The sequence below is a fragment of the Budorcas taxicolor genome, chromosome 19, assembly GCF_023091745.1.
Source record: "Budorcas taxicolor isolate Tak-1 chromosome 19, Takin1.1, whole genome shotgun sequence".
Classification (NCBI taxonomy): Eukaryota; Metazoa; Chordata; class Mammalia; order Artiodactyla; family Bovidae; genus Budorcas; species Budorcas taxicolor.
Genome location: NC_068928.1, coordinates 22,951,898 through 22,969,057, shown reverse-complemented (window position 1 = coordinate 22,969,057; position 17,160 = coordinate 22,951,898). Strand labels below are relative to the sequence as shown.

At 55.2% G+C, this 17,160-nt stretch overlaps 1 protein-coding gene across 1 annotated transcript in view; it reads left to right on the top strand.

The window, feature by feature from the left end:
* The first annotated feature begins 1,328 nt into the window (after nucleotides 1-1,328).
* RTN4RL1 (reticulon 4 receptor like 1) overlaps nucleotides 1,329-17,160 on the top strand; it is a 75,395-nt gene continuing 59,563 nt past the window's right edge. Inside the window, exon 1 of the mRNA XM_052658208.1 lies at nucleotides 1,329-1,577. Within this exon, the coding sequence (XP_052514168.1) occupies nucleotides 1,565-1,577 (13 nt within the window). The 5' untranslated portion in view covers nucleotides 1,329-1,564. The remainder of the gene's footprint in view (nucleotides 1,578-17,160) is intronic.

The following is a 17,160-nucleotide window of genomic DNA, read 5'->3' as shown; positions in this document are numbered from 1 at the left end:
TCCAAGCAAGATCTCATTTGGACTTTCCTAAATTGGTCCCTAATAACCATAAATTTCACAAGGACAGGGACTTTGCCTTTTTCATTGACTGAATCCCGGAAGACTAAAGCTCTATACTGATAGTCCCTCAATAAATGTACCTTTAATAGGTGACTTGGGCCACTGTTTTCCCCTGTTCAGGACCCCTCTTATATCAGGCCAGTAGGGGGTGCCGGCCTCCACCCGGGACTGGTCTGGCCTTAACCTTCTCTAAATTCAGCCCAACTGGTTCCCAGCTGGACCTGCTTTTTAGGCGGTGCCTCCTCCATTTTCCACGAAGCCCTGGGCTGGGTCTGTATAGACTGACGGACAACAGTGGCCCCCCCCTAAGCAGAGATAGTCTGGCTGAGCCCCACATCGGTCTTCCCCTCGCTAGGATATGCAGCTGGGCCTCCTCAATGCTTGTTGCCAGGTCTAGACTAGCCAGGGGGACATCGCACTCGCCTCCCCCCAAAAAAGAGCAGTGTCCTAGGACGCGGGATGCGATGCTGCTGGGTTTGCCGGAGCTGTCCTGGGCAAGGAGGAGCCGTCGAGCCTCCGAAGAAAAAGCGGAGTCCGCCAGTGAGGAGATGGGCAGGAGTGCGGACTTCTAATTGGGGACTCTGGGCGGCGGTCCTCGCATCCCAGCCGGTGGGCAGAGCGCACGCTTCCAGCCGCCTGTTTCGGTGACCTCCATCCGCGAAGGGCGCTCGCCCGGAGGGGGTGGGGCTGCGGGTGCGAGCTTCGGGAAGCCCGTGGAGCCCGGGAGGGACTCTCGAGTGGCCCGACGACCGGCCCGGGGACTGGGGCAGGTACTTGGACGGACGTGGGCCGAGGATCGTCCCCGGGGGCGGGCGCGGCGAAAACACCTTGGGAGGCGGCGCCGCGCGGCTGAGCGCCGCTGCCCTGGGAATAGGACGGCGCTCGGCACCGCGAGCTGAGAGCACTTTCATAAATTTTGTATGGGAGGCGCTCCGTGAGTGGGGGCGGGGAGCGCAGAGAGAGAGGGAGGGAGCTAGCGAGCGGGGGAGGGAGGGAAGGAGGAGAGGTGGGGGAAGCCGGGGGGAGGAAGGGAGGCGCCCCGCTCCGCCGATCGCACGGTCCTGCAAACGCGCGCCCGGCGCTTTCCCCGGAGCTCGGTGGTGCGTGCGAGCGCCCTTTTGCAGCAGCCGCGGCGGCGGCGGCGACCCGAGGGGGCGGAGAGCAGGGGTCCGCGGCCAGGGGACCAGGGGGCGGCGTCCCCCCTCAAAACCGCCTGCAAAGTGCTCGAGATTGCAGAAGCAGGCCGCCGGCTCCGCGGAGAAAGCAGCTCGCCCCGGGGGCTGCCGAGCAGAGCCGCGGTTGCCGGTGGGCGCCGGTGCCCTCGGCGCGGGGCTCGGGCTCACCATGCCCCTGCGGGGCCGGGCTGCCGGGCATCAGTGGATCCCCGGCTTGCCCCCGCCTCGACGCGCACGGATTAGCTGCAGCCGGCGCCCGACGATTTGAATCCGGACCCCGGGAGGGAGCGCGCTTAGGCCGACCTCAGAGTGGCGGCCCCGCGGCCAACATGCTTCGCAAAGGTGAGTTGGAGCCGCAGGGGCAAGTTGGAGTTGTATGCGCACGGGGCAGAGCCGTGAGCCTGGGAGCCGCCCGAGAGCCGCCCGGCGCCGGGGCTCCCGGTCTGGGAAGCTGCTCTGGGAAGGCTAGCGGGCTTCGCGGGGACTCAGCCGCGGAGGGAGTGCTGCTGGGGGAGCTCTGCCCCCGACGGGGGCTAGTAGCGAGACTTGGGATCTGCTCCCTGAATCCAGCAGCCAGGCCTAGAGATCTGGTTCGGCGAGGTCATTTGGAGACCACAGTGAACTGCCTGTAATGGAAGGGGAGCCGGCCTCCTGGGACCTTAGCTTTGCCGGTATAAAGTTTTTCACTTGCAGCCTCCATCCCCCTCGCGGACCCACGCCACCAGCTTCCGCCGCTTAGGCGGGGCCGGGTTCGACCCGCGCTCCGGTGCAGCCGGCGGTCAGGCGCCGCGCAGCCCCTGCGCTCACTCACCGCGCGTCCCGGCTTCCCAGGAGGGGCCCGGACGCGGGCACCTTCCCTGCACCGCGCTTTGGTGGTCCCCAGGGATGGGCTCTGGGCATCCAGCGGCCGAGGGTTGGTGGCTAGCTCCAGAGGTCCGGTTCCTCAAACTTTCCTTCTGCCTGGAGAGGAGGGATTGGAAGGCGGAGGCCGTGCCAGGAGCGTGCGCAGCCCGTGCCAGGCTTAACCTGAGGACAGTTGCCCCCCCCCTCATCCCCACTACCACCTCACCACGACCCTCGGGCCGCCGGGCTCCTAGCCGAGCGCTGCAAAGTTGGCGCGGGCTCTGGGGAAGTCCCGCCGCGCCCCCACGTGGCTGCCGCGCTGGGAGCGGTCGCCAGGGTCCAGGGAGGGCAGGTGACCACGCCGTGAGCCCGCGGGCTCCGCCACCCGCCGCTCGGGCCTCTGCGTCTACCTCTCTCACCTCCCAGGTCCGGGCGGGCTGCGGCGCCCCGCCGGGACCCCCTCGTTCCTGGCCCGGGCCGAGCGACCGGTGAGCCACCCGCGCCTGCGGCTGTCTGCCCTGGCCCTACGGGAGCCAGCTAAGGTGGGACCTCAGGTAGCGGAGGGGCCTGATCCCTGAGCTCCGCGCTCCAGCCTTAATCCGCCCCTGTTTCCATGGCAACAGACCGAGGTGTCGTAAGCACGGAATTCTGACCTCACAGTAGGATGGGAAAGGAGAAAATGGGCAAGGGGAGGTGACGGGAGGAGGGGAAAGCGAAGCCCAGGGCGGAGAGGAGCAGGTGTGGGGGTGATGGAAGAGACCCCATAAGCTGGTGGGACAGGTGCGTGAAGAAACCACGTCTGCACTGGAAGCCCTAAAGGCTGTGTGGCGGTCCTGGCTGGCTCAGGCCGACCGATGAATCTGGGTCGCCCCACTGTGTGAATAGCCACCAACTTGTGTGTGACTTGTATCCTCCACATGGGTCGGTGCGGTGCACGGTGGGGGAACCCTGACTGCCTTTCACTGTGGGTGGGAAGTCTCTGCTGCTGGTTGGAGACACCACTCCAGTTCCTTTCCCCAGCTAAAAAGGGACCAAAAGTCTTTTCAGCACCCGCCAGTGCTGGCCAGAGTGCGTCTGCACAGAGAAGGTGCCTTTTTTTTACAGAGCTTGGCAGCCTGGACCTGGATCCTGCAAACCTGCCCCAGTGGGGAAGGCTTCCCGGGTAGTTCTAAAGGCCGCCATGTCCAGGCTGCAGGTCTGTGATGGAGATAATAGAGAGCAGCTGACATCTCATTTCCCTTTTGGTCTTTTGTCAGTTTACAGTTAAAAATGAGCCACGAAGCGGCCCACGCGTTTTATTTATATGGTTGAGGTGTCCAGGGAGGCTTGAGCAGCCTCCAAGAGCCTTTTCTCCCATCCTCGCTAGCCAGAGACCCAGCTTGGGATGAACCCAGTGCATTCTGGGGCCTGCTCCCCAGCGGGAGGCTCCTTACCCTGCCCAAGAGATGGCCACTGGAGGCTTGGCAGTCACGTGTGTTTGCCACTTGGGCTATTTTTCCCTTCCTGCATAGCTTGGTTGGCGAGAGAGATTCTACCGACAAAGAGGTTTTCACCTGGATTGGCCGGAGGGAAGCAGAGCAGAGAAGTCCTTTGCTGCTCTGGGCCATTGTGTGGCAAAGGGCTTTTATTTTGGTCCTGGTCTGGGCAAATCTCTCCCTTGGCCCCTGATCCTGGTCACCAGAATTGGTCTCTCTTGTGCATACATAACACAGGGCACTCAGATTTTCTGTGTGGATTCTAGGTATGTGCCCAGAGACAAAGATATGCCTGGGGCTGGTGGCAAGAGAGGTGGCCATTGAAGTTTCTGCTTCTCAAGTGTTCCCAAAAGCTCCTGGCAAAAAAGTCATAGGATGAAAAAAAAAGGTCATAGGATGGATTCAGGTATTTGTTGCAATTTCCCTGCCCATCAGATGCAGAACCCTGCATGGGGTCCTGACCCTGGGGGGAGTTTCATAGTTTAATTATGATTTGGAAAAGGGTTTGAAAGATGATGAAAGAGTAGCCTTTCCTAGATCCCGGGAGGAGAGAGGACCATGAGCCCTACATATCCTGCGGAGAAACCCCAGAGAAGGAAGAAGGTGAGAGTAGGCATTGGACCACAAGGGTCACGTCTCTGATTTCTGATTGTCCTATGACAGTTAATATGGTGTCGTCCCTGGGCAGGACATTTTAAGAACTGGGGGTGCTGCCTTGCATCTCTTAATGAACAGACTCTCCTGGCCACAGCCCCACCTCTATGAACCTGAACAGCCTCGAGTCCTCAGTGGATCTTGCTGCTGACCGCGCTGGTAGCTGAAGGCTTCAGCAGCTGCCCTGCTGGCTTTTCCATCTCCCAGCCTAGCCTGGCAGAACCGGGGATATAAAAAGCAAATCTCTGGTCAGAGATGAGAAGCAGGCAGGGCAAGCGAGGCCCCGAGCCACTCAGCACCATCTAGGAAGGAAGAGTGGCCTGCTGGGTTTTTGCTTGGCCAGAAGTGGCCTGCTTAAGGTCAGGATATATGGTTTTCATTTTTAGAGCTATAAAAAACAGAATGCAAATCAACAGCCTCTGGGTGAATACAGAACCTTTCCTTAAAGTTTTTGTCTTGTTAAGCAAGGAAATAGAGTGCCAAATAGGCTTTGTTAAGTGGCAGTCTAATTAATAATTTAAAATCGTGTAGCTGTCTTTCATTAGAATTTATCTGTACATCAACCACAAAATCAGTCAAACACACTCATTTATAAGTTAATGCCATCCCTGAATAATTCAGCAAGAGCTAGATTAAGGCCTACAACCCAGTAAGATGCATTTTGTTCTTTTGGTTTCCATAGCCAGATCGGCTGGTCTGGTGGCTGGATTGGGTCTCTTTTGTGGGAAGAAGGGAAGGTAGGAGAAAGAAGGGACCATGAGGTTGTCAGATGCTTGGTTGATTTGCATTCAGAGGCCCCCTAGGGAATCAGAGAGTCTCCATGTGTCCAGGTATAAGCAGGCTCCCCTTAGAGCTGTTAGTGTTGTGGCCCTCCTTAGCCCCAACGGTGAAGGGAAGTGGAGAGTGTTCCGCAGACAGCCAAGACATTCCCCTTTCTACTAGAGAAAGTGTAGAGAGGGAAATCATAAGAACCCTGTGTAGAGGGATGAGATACAAGCCTTTTTAGCCCAAATCTAGGTACAGAAGTGGAGTTCCAGTCTTCCCAGCACAAGTCTGTCCCATTCAAGGAAAGCAGCCCAGTGAAACCAGTGACACTAAGACAGTTTCCTTAACTGGGAGCTTCTGGACTGCTTTTCCCGTCAAAGTTCCTGGTCCTTACACCAGCAAAGAGAAGACAGGATGAGAAATTTTTAAGGAAGCACCAGGTCACCTCAACAGAGAGAAGAGGCAGAGTTGCTAAATAAAGTCCTTGCATGCATTTTCTCACCAGTAGCCAGAATAAAAGCAAGGAAAGAAATGCAATGCTCCCCATTTGTGAGCTAAGATGATGTAGAAAATGTGTTTTGGTTCTGCCCCTGTCATGCCAACATGAAGCCAACTCCTCACCATAGTTTCCAGGTCTAGTTGCTGCAGAGGAACTGTTCAGGACCCAAACTCCCAGCGTGGACACACTGACTCCTCTACTGCAGGAATGAACCCGAGTTTCTGGTCTCAGGTTCAGGCTGCTAAGCTCGACCCCCACCACCCCAGAGGGTTCAGTGGCTCTGTTTTAGGAGATGAGGTGGATAACCAGAGCAGACAGTGGACTTGACACGGGGAGAGGTTCTTGGCCAAGTTTGAAGCAAGGAAGTCTCATTAGGAAATGAAAAAGACAGGGGAGACTGGTAGGAGTTTTTGCCCCCTGACCTGTGGCGGAGTTGACAGCAGATGGGATCTAGGAGGGAGGTTTGGGGGGGGGGTGGGCAATGAGTCTAACTCCAAGCTTTGAAGTCAGGGCCTGAGAAAGGACGGAGCAGAAGTTCACTCTCTGGAGATGAGAAGGAGGGGGCAGGCCTGCTGAAGGATGTCAAGAACGGATCTGTTTGGTACCATCTGCAGCGAAGTAGTGGTTAAGGTTAAAGCAGAGAGGAGATGACAGGGAGGGAACAGATGGCCGAGGAAGCAAAATAGCTGGCGAAACGGGAACAGAGCCTCCAGGGACAGCAGAAGGCAGGACCTCCATGCAGAATGCTGGAAGCGGCCTTTTCCTCGGGGTGCACTGGCCAGGCCACCTGGGTAGAAATGAGTCTGAGAGAAGAGTGATGCAGGCACCCCATGGTGAGGGCTTCCTCAGGCTTGGGAGAAGACCTCATGTGTACTTAGTCACTCAGTCGTGTCCAACTCTCTGGCTCCATGGACTGTAGCCCACCAGGCTCCTCTGTCCATGGGATTCTCCGGGCAAGAATACTAGAGGGGGTTGCCACTCCCTATTCCAGGGGACCTTCCCTGACCCAGGGGTCAAACCCACGTCTCTTGGATCTCCTGCATTGGCAGGCAAATTCTTTACCTCTAGTGCCAACTGGGAAGCCCAAGAGAACACCTAGGAAGACATCAACCCCAAGGCGAAGGGGGGACCAGAAGCAGGGACCTCCTTGGATGTCGTTGAACTGGGGCGAAAAGATACAGTTGACTTGGGGTCCATCACTGGAGCAAGGGGAGGCCACTGTGGTCCGAACACACCTGGCCAAGCCTGCTGGGAGGAGGCATGGATGCAAGCAGGGAATGAGCAGCAGAGAATGGACTGTTCTTCCTCACCTGCCTTGAATCCGATTCCACCGCTCCCTGTCCACATGCTGACAATAGTGGCTTATAATTAGTGATGGGCCAGGCTAAGTGGACTCCATGCCTAGCCTCAGGCAGTCTCCACAGCCACCCTTCGAGATCAGTCTGTGCTCGTCCCTGCCATACAGATAAGGAAACTGAGGCACAGGCCAGATGAACTCCCTGACCCTGGGTCACCCAGCTGGCACGCTGAGTCAGGATGCCACCCCAGGTCTGTGTGCCACCACGCTCTTTGCCTCGCCCTCTTAACCTCTCAGCTCCACTGCCTCACACGCCCATGTGCCTTGATTTATGTGACATTTGTTTTGTGAGGTGCCGGGCACTGCTGAATCTGAATCAGTCGTGTGTGTCTCGTTACAGAGTTCCCTGGTAATTCCCGCGCACTCTTCTTCTGGTGTTCCTCCAGGAACGTCTCTGGCTGGGACTTGGGGCTCCTGAGACCCTGAACCCCTCTCTCAGTTGTCCTCCTCTACCCTGCCCCCGACCCTTCTCTCCCCTACTGCTTCCTGCACTGCTGTCTTCATTGCAGACAGAGATCAGACAATGAAGCATCCTGCCCGCTCTCAGGCCCTTCAGGAAGGCGGGGCCCTGGCTTATCAGGGGGCGGGGCACTCTGCATTTGTTGCTCTCCAAGGCTCCCCTTCCAGGCTGTCCTGGTGGGGCGGCTAACATAGCCACACCCCAGACTGGTTGGTGACTGGGGAGCAATAGCCCCAGGACTGGCACTTGGCAGGGGCAGGGGTCCCTCCACCTGCCCCTTCTCCTCTGGAGAGTTCCCATGGCCCAGCCCTGGCCAGTCAGCTGGGCAGTAACTGCAGGCCCTCCACGCAGGGTTTCTCCTGCCCACTTCCAGCCACGGATGTGTACCCGAGAGACCTATTCTTCCTGCAGTTTGGAAAAGAAAAGAGAAGGCGGGGAGTCTAGTGGATCTCATCTTGGGTGCAGAAGAGCACATTCCCACCTTTCAAGGAGGAGCGTCCCTCTCCTCGGTGGGGGCAGGACGGGTTGTCAGAGCTAACAGATTCAGCAGGGTGCTTTGGAACCTGTGATTACGGTCTAATCAGTCGGTGAAGCTGGGATCCAAACCTGCAAACATCCCCTGCGAGGTGATTCAGAAGAAGTGCTGTGGAGGCCTCCAGGCCCACCCAGCAAGAGAGCTGGCACAATGCTGTGTGTGTGTCTGCACGCAGAACCACACCTGGCGAGAGTGCAACAGGTTCCAGGAGTGCTCGCCAGAGGCCTCCGCTGGCAGAGCTGAGCTTCCCGGGCACCTAGGTTGGCACTCCCTCCGACGGGACCACTGGCAGCACGAGCGGCTGGTGAGCCACCCAGTGGGGTCGGGCCCTGGGAGTGGGCGGGTGGGCCAGCACTGTGCGTGCCACATGTCAGGAACAGAGCTCCAGTGGGTACGTAGCTCGCCCACCCACGCAGGGGGGTCGGCACGACTCGTCATCATACGTCTGCCAAGGGACACAGGACCGCAGCCCTTGGAGATAAGGCCTCCTGGTAGCCCCCTGGGCTGATTCCACAGGACAGTGGCTCCGTGGTCGGGGTGGATTTGCAGGAAATGGAGCAAAAATTTCTTCCCCAAGTCAGGAGGAAAGCAGAGTTCCCAACTCTCAGCCCACAGAGGTGGCATGAGAGTTGCTACTGCCTCTGAAATTGTTGGAAGCACAGTTCGCCATCTCTCTCTCTCCGGGCACCTGAGCCAATGCGTGCATCATGAAGGGGGCTTTTATGCAGAGATTCATGAGGCCCTAGGGGGAAAATTGGCATTCTTCTTACGATGATTTATTTATAGGGCGATTGGATGATGGGGATACAGAGGCTAAGGTGCCTCCATTAGTGAGAAGCACACAAGGCAGGAAGCCTTGCTCTGCCTTTGACATTTCATGAGGCGACTCCTACCAGGGAGCTGCTTTTTCTTTTAGAAGGTTTTACCTTTAATGTTCTATTCATGGCCTTGTCTGAGCAGGCTGGGAGGAGGAAGGAGCAGGCGGTGCGGGGGGCTTTGGGGGAGACAGTCGGTCACTCAGTGGCCATCGTGGGGCAGCCGGGGCAGGCTAGGCACGGGCCGAGGGCTGTGGTCACGGACTGGCAGCCCGCTGGCCGGCACGCCGGCCACCTCCGCGGCTGTGCTGCGGGCGGCCCGCCACGTGCTATTGACTCTGCTGTCTGTCTGTGTCTTCACTGGCTGCCCGGCTCCACCGGCAGCAGCAGCCTTTCACAATCCTGCCTCTGGCCTGGCCACGGCCCTTTTCTCGCTGTGGACTCTGGGGCTGTGGACAGGATCCCACACTTGGAGCCCTGGGGCTGGATTTGCTTCCATCTCTGTGACTGACTCACTAGGACCCCGGACGCTGGGCCTCAGTTGCCCCATATGTCATATAACTAGATGGACGGTTTGGCAAATGTTTTTCGGCAGTAAGAGAGTTTCTTCAAATGATGTCCAGTGTCAGAGCCCAGAATATAAAGCAGATAGCTCAGGTGGCCCTGGTCACACCTGGCTCAAGGGGACTCCTCCTCTGGCCTTACTGCTGCCCTGGAAGCTCCTCCAGTTTGGGGGCTGGGGAGTCCCCTCTGGTCCCCCACTAGCAAGCAGTGGAGGCAGGAAGGCCACTGGCTGTGTCGTGTGCTGTGTGCTGACCCAGAGGACACCACGCTGCCCAGGCCTGGGTTGGAGCTCGCTCTCGTGCAGCAGGACTTGGACCCCTTGTGACCGCTTAGCTCGCTGGGAGAAGCTGTCTACACTTGGAGTCCGCTTGCCCTTGCCTACCGCTCACCCCTCAGGGAGAGGAGATTCGGTGGTCACTCCACTGCCACCCCTCTGGCCTGACCCTGCTGGACATTTTCCTCATCTCACCTGACCTGGTGACCCTTGACTCTGTCGGTCATAGTTTCCCTCGACTTCCCCGACGGCGGCTCCCCTGGTCTTTCTCCTGCTTCTGAGGCTGCTCCTTCTCAGCCTTGCTTGCCAGCTTCACTACCGCCTGCCGTCCTTCCAGTGTGGTGCCTCCTGGGGGCATTGCCCTGGGCCTGCCTTCTAGGGGTGTCAGCTCAGCCCTGGGGATAATGTCAGCTTGTCCACAGCTGCAGGGTCCATTTACTGACTGCTTCCCCTCCACGTCTTATCGAGAGCCAAGGTGTTACTTCTGACCTGCGGGGCCATCCATCCAGCTGACCCCCCACCCCCAGATGTCTCCACTGGCAGCCGCACAGGACCCTCAAACCTGGCGTGTGTGAAACGATGCTCCTACTTTGACCCTGAGCTCTGAGCACCCTTACTTCTTCCCCATTTCTCCCATTTCAGCATCTACACCACCATCCTGGCAGGTACCATCAGTCAGAGAACTGGACCCACAGATGAGCCCCTCACCTCAGCCCACCACTCCCCACAAGTCCATCGAGCAGTGATGCCCCTTCTCCCTCAGCATCCTTCGCGCCTCCCTTCCCTGCTTCCACCCTAGCCTTTGCCACCATCCTCTCCCAGCCCCCCTGCATCTTCTGCCTTCCCCCCATCCAGCCTTCACATGGTGGTCAGAGTCTACAGTGCCACAGGATCTTGTCCTTCCCTTGTTTAAAAGCCTTCATTGATTCCTTGTCTTTCAGGGGCTAGTCTAGATGTCCCAGCTTGGCGGTCAGGTCCTCCTCTCTTGTCCCACCTACAGCCCCACTAAGCTCTCCTCTCCCCACTCCCCACTTTGAACTCAGAGGTCAAAGTTCATTAGACCTTCTTTCAATCCCCCAATGGAATTGTTCTCTCTCTGTCTCATCTCTAAAGATTTGCACAAGCACCCCCTGCTGCCCAGAACACTGTCTGCTTCCTTCTTTCCCTTCACGCTCATCCTTCAGGATTCAGCTTTCTCGACACTTCCGCGAGGGAAACTTACCTGGGCTAGGGGAGTGGTCCTTGGTATCCCACTGTTCCCTGTACCCCAGGTCGCAGTACTCAGTCGATTTTATTGCAATTACCTTTATGTCATTAGCCTTCCCCACTGGATGGCAAGTTCCATGAGGAAACAGCTTCCTCTTTACCCTCCTCCCCGACCCCTCCAGATCTGTTCTCCATTCTTCTCCATGTGCTCTCTGTCCCGGGAGCTTGTTCTGTTGAAGTTCAGCCATGAGCTTCCAGCCGAGTTCAACCGATGGGTGGGTCACGATGGATTCTCTGTGTCCCTCCATCACAGGTCGCCCAAATTTCCTCCCAGAAGTACAGCCTGAGACAAGGGTTCAAGTGCCAGTCTCTTTGGGAAGGATCCTGGGGAACACTGGGAGAGGAGTGTGGAAGTGAGACAGGGAAGGAAGAAGCCAGTGGCAGGTGTGTTGCCTGAGCTCCGAGCACACTCACCCTTCCCCATCTCTCCCATTTCAGCATCTGCACCACCATCCTTGCAGGTACGTCAGTCGGAGAACTGGACCCACGGATGAGCCCCTCACCTCAACCCACCTCTCCCAGAACTCAGACCCACTGGGAAATTTCAGATACAGTCTAGAACATGCACCTCAAAGTTATTTCACCCGAAGGGGAGGGAGCTGGGTGTTTATACCCAACTCCAGTCCCTCACTGGGTGAGTGTTGTTCCCCTAAAGGGAGCAAAGACAGTTTCTCTGCTAGAAAAGGCCCTCAGGCAAAGGAATGCAGGTTCTGGCAGTTGGATGTCAGTCTGGTCTGTGCTGAACCAGTGAAAGTTCTCCCAGCAGCTCTGTCTCCACGCTCAGTAAGAGCTCCCTCCCCTCACTCAGCCCCAGGGATGGGGGGTTGGAGGGATGGGGGGTTGGAGGGATGGGGGAGTTGGGGTTAGGGGAGGGGGTGCCATGGGAGGAGGGAGGGGGCTGTAAAAGACATTATCTATTAGGGTTTCCTGGGGCTTCCCTGGTGGCTCAGTGGTAAATAATCGCCTGCAATGCGGGAGACCTGGATTCGATCTCTGGGTTGGGAGGATACCCTGCAGAAGGAAATGGCAACCCACTCCAGTACTCTTGCCTGGAGAGTCCCCATGGACAGAGGAGCCTGGTGGGCTACAGACCATGGGGTCGCAAAGGGCTGGACAGGACTGAGAGGCTGACCACGCAGCACACACCCCCACCGTTCTCATCATCATTATGTGCTCATCAGATTACTCAGTCTGACAGTGCTCTGTGTTTCCTACCAGGACCCGACTGAATACAGCATCCTGCAGAAAATAAAATGTAGCGCGAATATGACATTGGGCAAACAGTACTGAATCAATAACCGAAGTCGTGTCTTTATGAGTTGACTAGCGATGTTGATTGAATGACTGTACACGTACGCTGGAACACAAGGAGCTTAGTATCGAAACCCAATTTTTAAGTTGCTCTGTAACTGCAAGAAAAATTAAATCATGATAACTTAGGGCTTAAAAAAAAGAGAGAGAGAAAAACTTTGTATCAGGAACTAGGAGAAAATATTTTTTTCTTCCCTTTTTTCTTTTTATTTATTTTTCAGTGTTAATTTTTATGTATTTATATTTGCCTGTGCTGGGTCTTCACCGCTGCACAGGCTTTTCTCTGGTTGCGGTGCATGGGCTTCTCATTGCGGTGGCCTCTTGTGTTGTGAAGCACAGACCCTAGGGAGCAAGGGCCTCATTAGTTGCAGCTCATGGGCCCAGTTGTGGCTCCAGGCTCTTGAACACAGGCTCAGCAGTTGTGGCACCTAGGCCTAGCTGCCCCTCAGTATGTTGGATCCTCCTGGATCAGGGATCGAACCTGTAGCTCCTGCATTCCCACTGAGCCACCAGGGAAGCCCTAATATTATTTTTTTTAGTGAGGAGGGTGGAGAAAGGTGTCTCACATTTTTCTTTGTGCAATGCCTCATTAAGAGCAGAAAAGGCAGGTGGTATTAGCCCCAAGTTACAGATGAGAACACTGAGGCACAGAGGGGCCACTGAGCTCATCAGGGCCCAGGGCGGTTGCTGCCTCACTCCAGCCCAGCTCCACTCCTCTGTAGGAGGAGGAAGCCAAAAGGCAGAGGAAGACTGGGCAGCCAGGCCACAGAGGACTTCACCAGGGCAAGAGCTGTGCTGGGGGAAAAGGCAGCACTCTTGCTCGAAAAACTTTAGGGCTGGACTTGGCAGATTTGTATGGAACAAAATTTGCACTATTGATTCCGTGGCAAATGAAAAACCTCTCGTGGACATTCTGGGCTTCAGAGATCTGAAATGTTTAAATGAGGCTGGACTGAACATGAGGAGATAAAATTGCCAGGCCAAGCTGAGCTCAGGTGGTGCCTGGGGTGAGAACACGCTGCCTCTTTTGCCTTCTCTCCTGTCTGTGAAAATGACTTTTACTTTGAACCACTTCCTCTCCTTGCAGGGAGGGCTCCCGGGTTGCTGCCCAAGGCTGCAGTTGATACAGAGTCTCTGAGCAGGGGAGAGAGGCTGGGACAGTTCACAGGGCCACGCTCAGGAGAACACACCAGCCCAAGGGGGAACGGTACCACCAAACTGTGGGGCGGCAACTGGCCCTGGGGCTGCCTCGAGGTAGCAATGGTTATCATCTCCCTGTAATTGGCCCAGTGCCCCTGGTGGGCTGGTATTTCCGCCTTCAGTGAACAAATGTGATTACAGCGATTCAAGATTTCTCACTGGAAATGGGGAATTATTGCAAAGAGATGCATGACCTGGACTCTAGAAACCTCCACGAAAGGGAGTCCCTCTAAGACGGGGCAGCCTCTGTGTGATCCCCCTCATGGACTCCTCTTCCACCCAAGCCAGCTATTACTGACCCCATTGACCCCACTGTCAACACTCATGACTTTTCACCTCTCGTAAAGCCCAATATGGCCACCCAAGGTGGCGTCTTCCTCTTCTTTTTTTAAAAATTTATTTATTTGATTTATTTGCAACACATAGGATCTTTGATCTTCATTGCAGCATGTGCAATCTTTTAGCTGTGGCATGCGGGATCTAGTTCCCCAACCAGGGATTGAACCTAGGCCCCGGCATGTATTCCCAGAATACAAAGTCTTAGCCACTGGACCACCAGGGAAGACTCTGGACTGCTTATTCTTCGAGATGGCCTTTCACCCCCCTCCTCCCACCACTTAATTGCCCCACATCCTTGGTATTCTCAGCTTTATTTATTTATTTAGGCCATGCCGTGCGGCATGAAGAATATCAGTTCTCCCACTAGAGATTGAGCCCGTACCTTCAGCAATGGAAGTGTTGAATCCTAACCACTGGACCACCAGGGAATTCCTATTGGTATTCTCAGCTTTATTTCCCAGAAGGAAGACCCCAGCTGAGCCAGCCATGTTTTTCCATGTCAGACCATGGATTATCTGTCCATAGATGAGCTTTCATCCTGTCAGCCAAGAGAGGTTTGGGAGGGCTCCCTCCATCTGATAAACATTAAACATTTACTGAGTGCCTGCCTTCTGCTGGCTTGGCCCTGAGAATGAAGCAGTGAACAAAAACTAAGTCTGCTGTTCTCATGAAACTTCCATTCTAGTGAGGAGAACAGACAATAAATGAGCAATCAGGTACTTCACTGGTGGCCCAGTGGTTAAGAATCTGCCTGCCAACAAAGGGGACTCAGGGTTCGACCTCTGGTCTGGGAAGATCCCCCATGCCTTGGAGAAACGCAGCCTGTTGTTGTTCAGTTGTTCAGTCATGTCCGACTCCTTGCAACCCCATGGGCTGTAGCACGCCAGGCTTCCCTGTCTTTCACCATCTCCCAGACTTTGCTCAAATTCATGCCCATTGAGTCACTGATGCCATCCAACCGTCTCATCCTTTGTCGTCTGCTTCTCCTTCTTGCCTTCAGTTTTTCCCAGCATCAGGGTCTTTTCCAGTGAGTCAGCTCTTCGCATCAGGTGACCAAAGTATTGGAGCTTCAGTTTCAGAATCAGTCCTTCTAGTGAATATTCAGGGTTTATTTCCTTTGGGATTGACTGGTTTGATCTCCTTGCTGTCCAAGGGACTCTCAAAAATCTTCTCCAGCACCACAGTTTGAAGGTATCAATTTTTCAGTGCTCAACCTTTTTTTATTGTCCAGCTCTCATATCCATATATGAATACTGGGAAAGCCATAGCTCTGACTATATATGGACCTTTGTAGGCAAAGTGCACAACTACCGAGGACGCGAGCTTCAACTACTGAGCCCATGCACCGTAGAGCCCGTGCTCTGCAACAAGAGAAGCCACCACTCACTGCAATCAGAGAAAGCCCATATACAGCAAGGAGGACCCAGCACAGTCAAAAAATGAGTGAAAAAAAAAACACCCAACAACAAAACTGCTGATCAACTATACTCTGTTAGGTGGGCATAAGTGCTTAGAAAAAGAAAAGTAACAGAGGGTTCATTAAAGAACAGAGGGTGACCAGAGAGCTGTTATTTTAGAGAGAGTGGCTAAGAAGTCTTTCTGATAAAGTGACATTTGAAGAGAAGCCTAAGGGAAGTGAGGGAAGGTTCTCTTACGCTACCAAAGCTGCTTCTGCTTGGGAAAACCTCTCGAGACGGAGGAAGCAGTGAGTGCAAAGGCCTGAGGCAGGAGTGTGCTTAACACAATACCTGCTGCCTTGGGGGCTGGAGCTGTGAGCAGGGCACACTTTCTGAGATAAGCCCGTGGAGTAGTCTCGGGTTCCTTTGGAGAGAACCAGAGCTTCAGGGTCAGCCCAAGCCCATCAGTCACTTGGCCAAGGGGGAGGAGCCAAAACCCAGACCAAAGAGACAGCTATGGTGGGTGGGGAGGAGGAGTGGTGGGTCTTGGGCTCCCCGTTCCCACTGAGGTCAGACACCTCTCCTCCTTGGCTCTTAATGGGGTTCAGGCACAAGGCCCGAGGTCAGTTCCCATAAGACCTTGCCTTTTACACAGAACTTAGTTTTCTGTAATGTCTTATCTTTTTCACTTGCTGCCTCATTCATACTCCAAACTTCTCTCCCCAGAGTAACATTTTTGAACTTCACAACTAATGCGTACACATGGCAGAAAACACTGGAAACCCACAGATTGGCAGAAAGAAGAAAATCACTGTAATCCCACAACCCAAAGAGTGGGAACACTTACCCCTCCCAGGGTGTTCGGTGCGTCCTTCCTTCTGTTGGATGAAATGTGCCCTGTCTTGATGAATTAACAGTAGTTCTCAAAGGCCTTTCTATTGAATGGCTGCAGAAGGTGCCTCATCTGACTGCCCATCCTCCGGCTTGTGTTTGGAGGCTGTTAGCTGCTTTTTGCTGTTGGAGACCATGCCACAGCCTACATCTTTGTATATGCCTTGGTCCATGTGCTGTGTGGGCTTCTGGGCAGGAAAAGAGAAGGGTGAAATGTCAAGGGCTTCCCAGGGAAGCCATCCTGGGAGGTCAGTAATGTCCCTTAGGTAGGTGGGCTTGACACTACCCCAAGCAGAAGACAGCCAGACCCTAAGTCTTCTGGTTACTCGGAGAGGAGGGTGTGTGTGTGTGTGTGAGAGAGAGAGAGAGAGTGTGTTGGGGCTGTGGACATAGCACGGATCTCCAGTGAAAGGGGCTGTGAGCACACCAGAGGGGGAAGATGAATAGAGGGCATTGGCTTTCCTTGCACTTGGGGTGGCTTCTGGCACCAAAAACTCCTGAGGGTGGAACATGAGAAAGGGCAGGTCCCTAGCTTCTGATCTGGACCAGGGAATTGGTGTGAGTTTTACAGATTTGCAGGCTCTTTGGTGCTAGAAAAGACCTTATAACTCAGCTGAGAAAAACTGATGCCCAGAGAGCCCAAGTGGTTTGCCCAGCATCATACAGCATTAGGTGGCTGCGTCCCAAAGCTTGTCCACAGCACACTGGCTGGTAAGATTGGTGCCACACCCCTCATCTCTCCAGGAGCCCTAGGCCAGCCTTTCCCTGTACCTCTCTTTCAGAGGGGCCCTCGGTGGTGACCTCTGCAGCTATGCTTGTGGCTGCCCTTGCTCAGTGGAGGCTTGCTTCCAAAAGATGAGTCTGGTGGGCAGAGCTCAGTCCAGGGGTCAGCAATCAAGCCCTTCACCTCCAAGTGGGGATCAAGCATGTGGGATCCGGTCAGACCCAAGTTCAAGTCCTAGGAATGACCTTATTTCTCTGAGCTTAACTTATTCCATCTGTAAAATCGGGCTACCAGGAGTACCTGTCTTGGAGTTTTGTGAAGCTTAAGTGAGATGATGCTGATGAAGTTCGTGGCATTTTACTATCACCCAGAATGGGAGTTCAACTGATGCGGCCGGAGTATGAGTAACATGAATGGTAACTCCCTGTGCCCTCCTTCCTGCAGGCCAGAACTGGCTGCCCTTTGAAGCTTTGCCTCTCTGTGTCCAGGGCTGAGTCCGCGTGAGTGGACAAAACGACACAGGCCAGCCCTGGCCAGTGGGAGGAGTCTCAGGGAT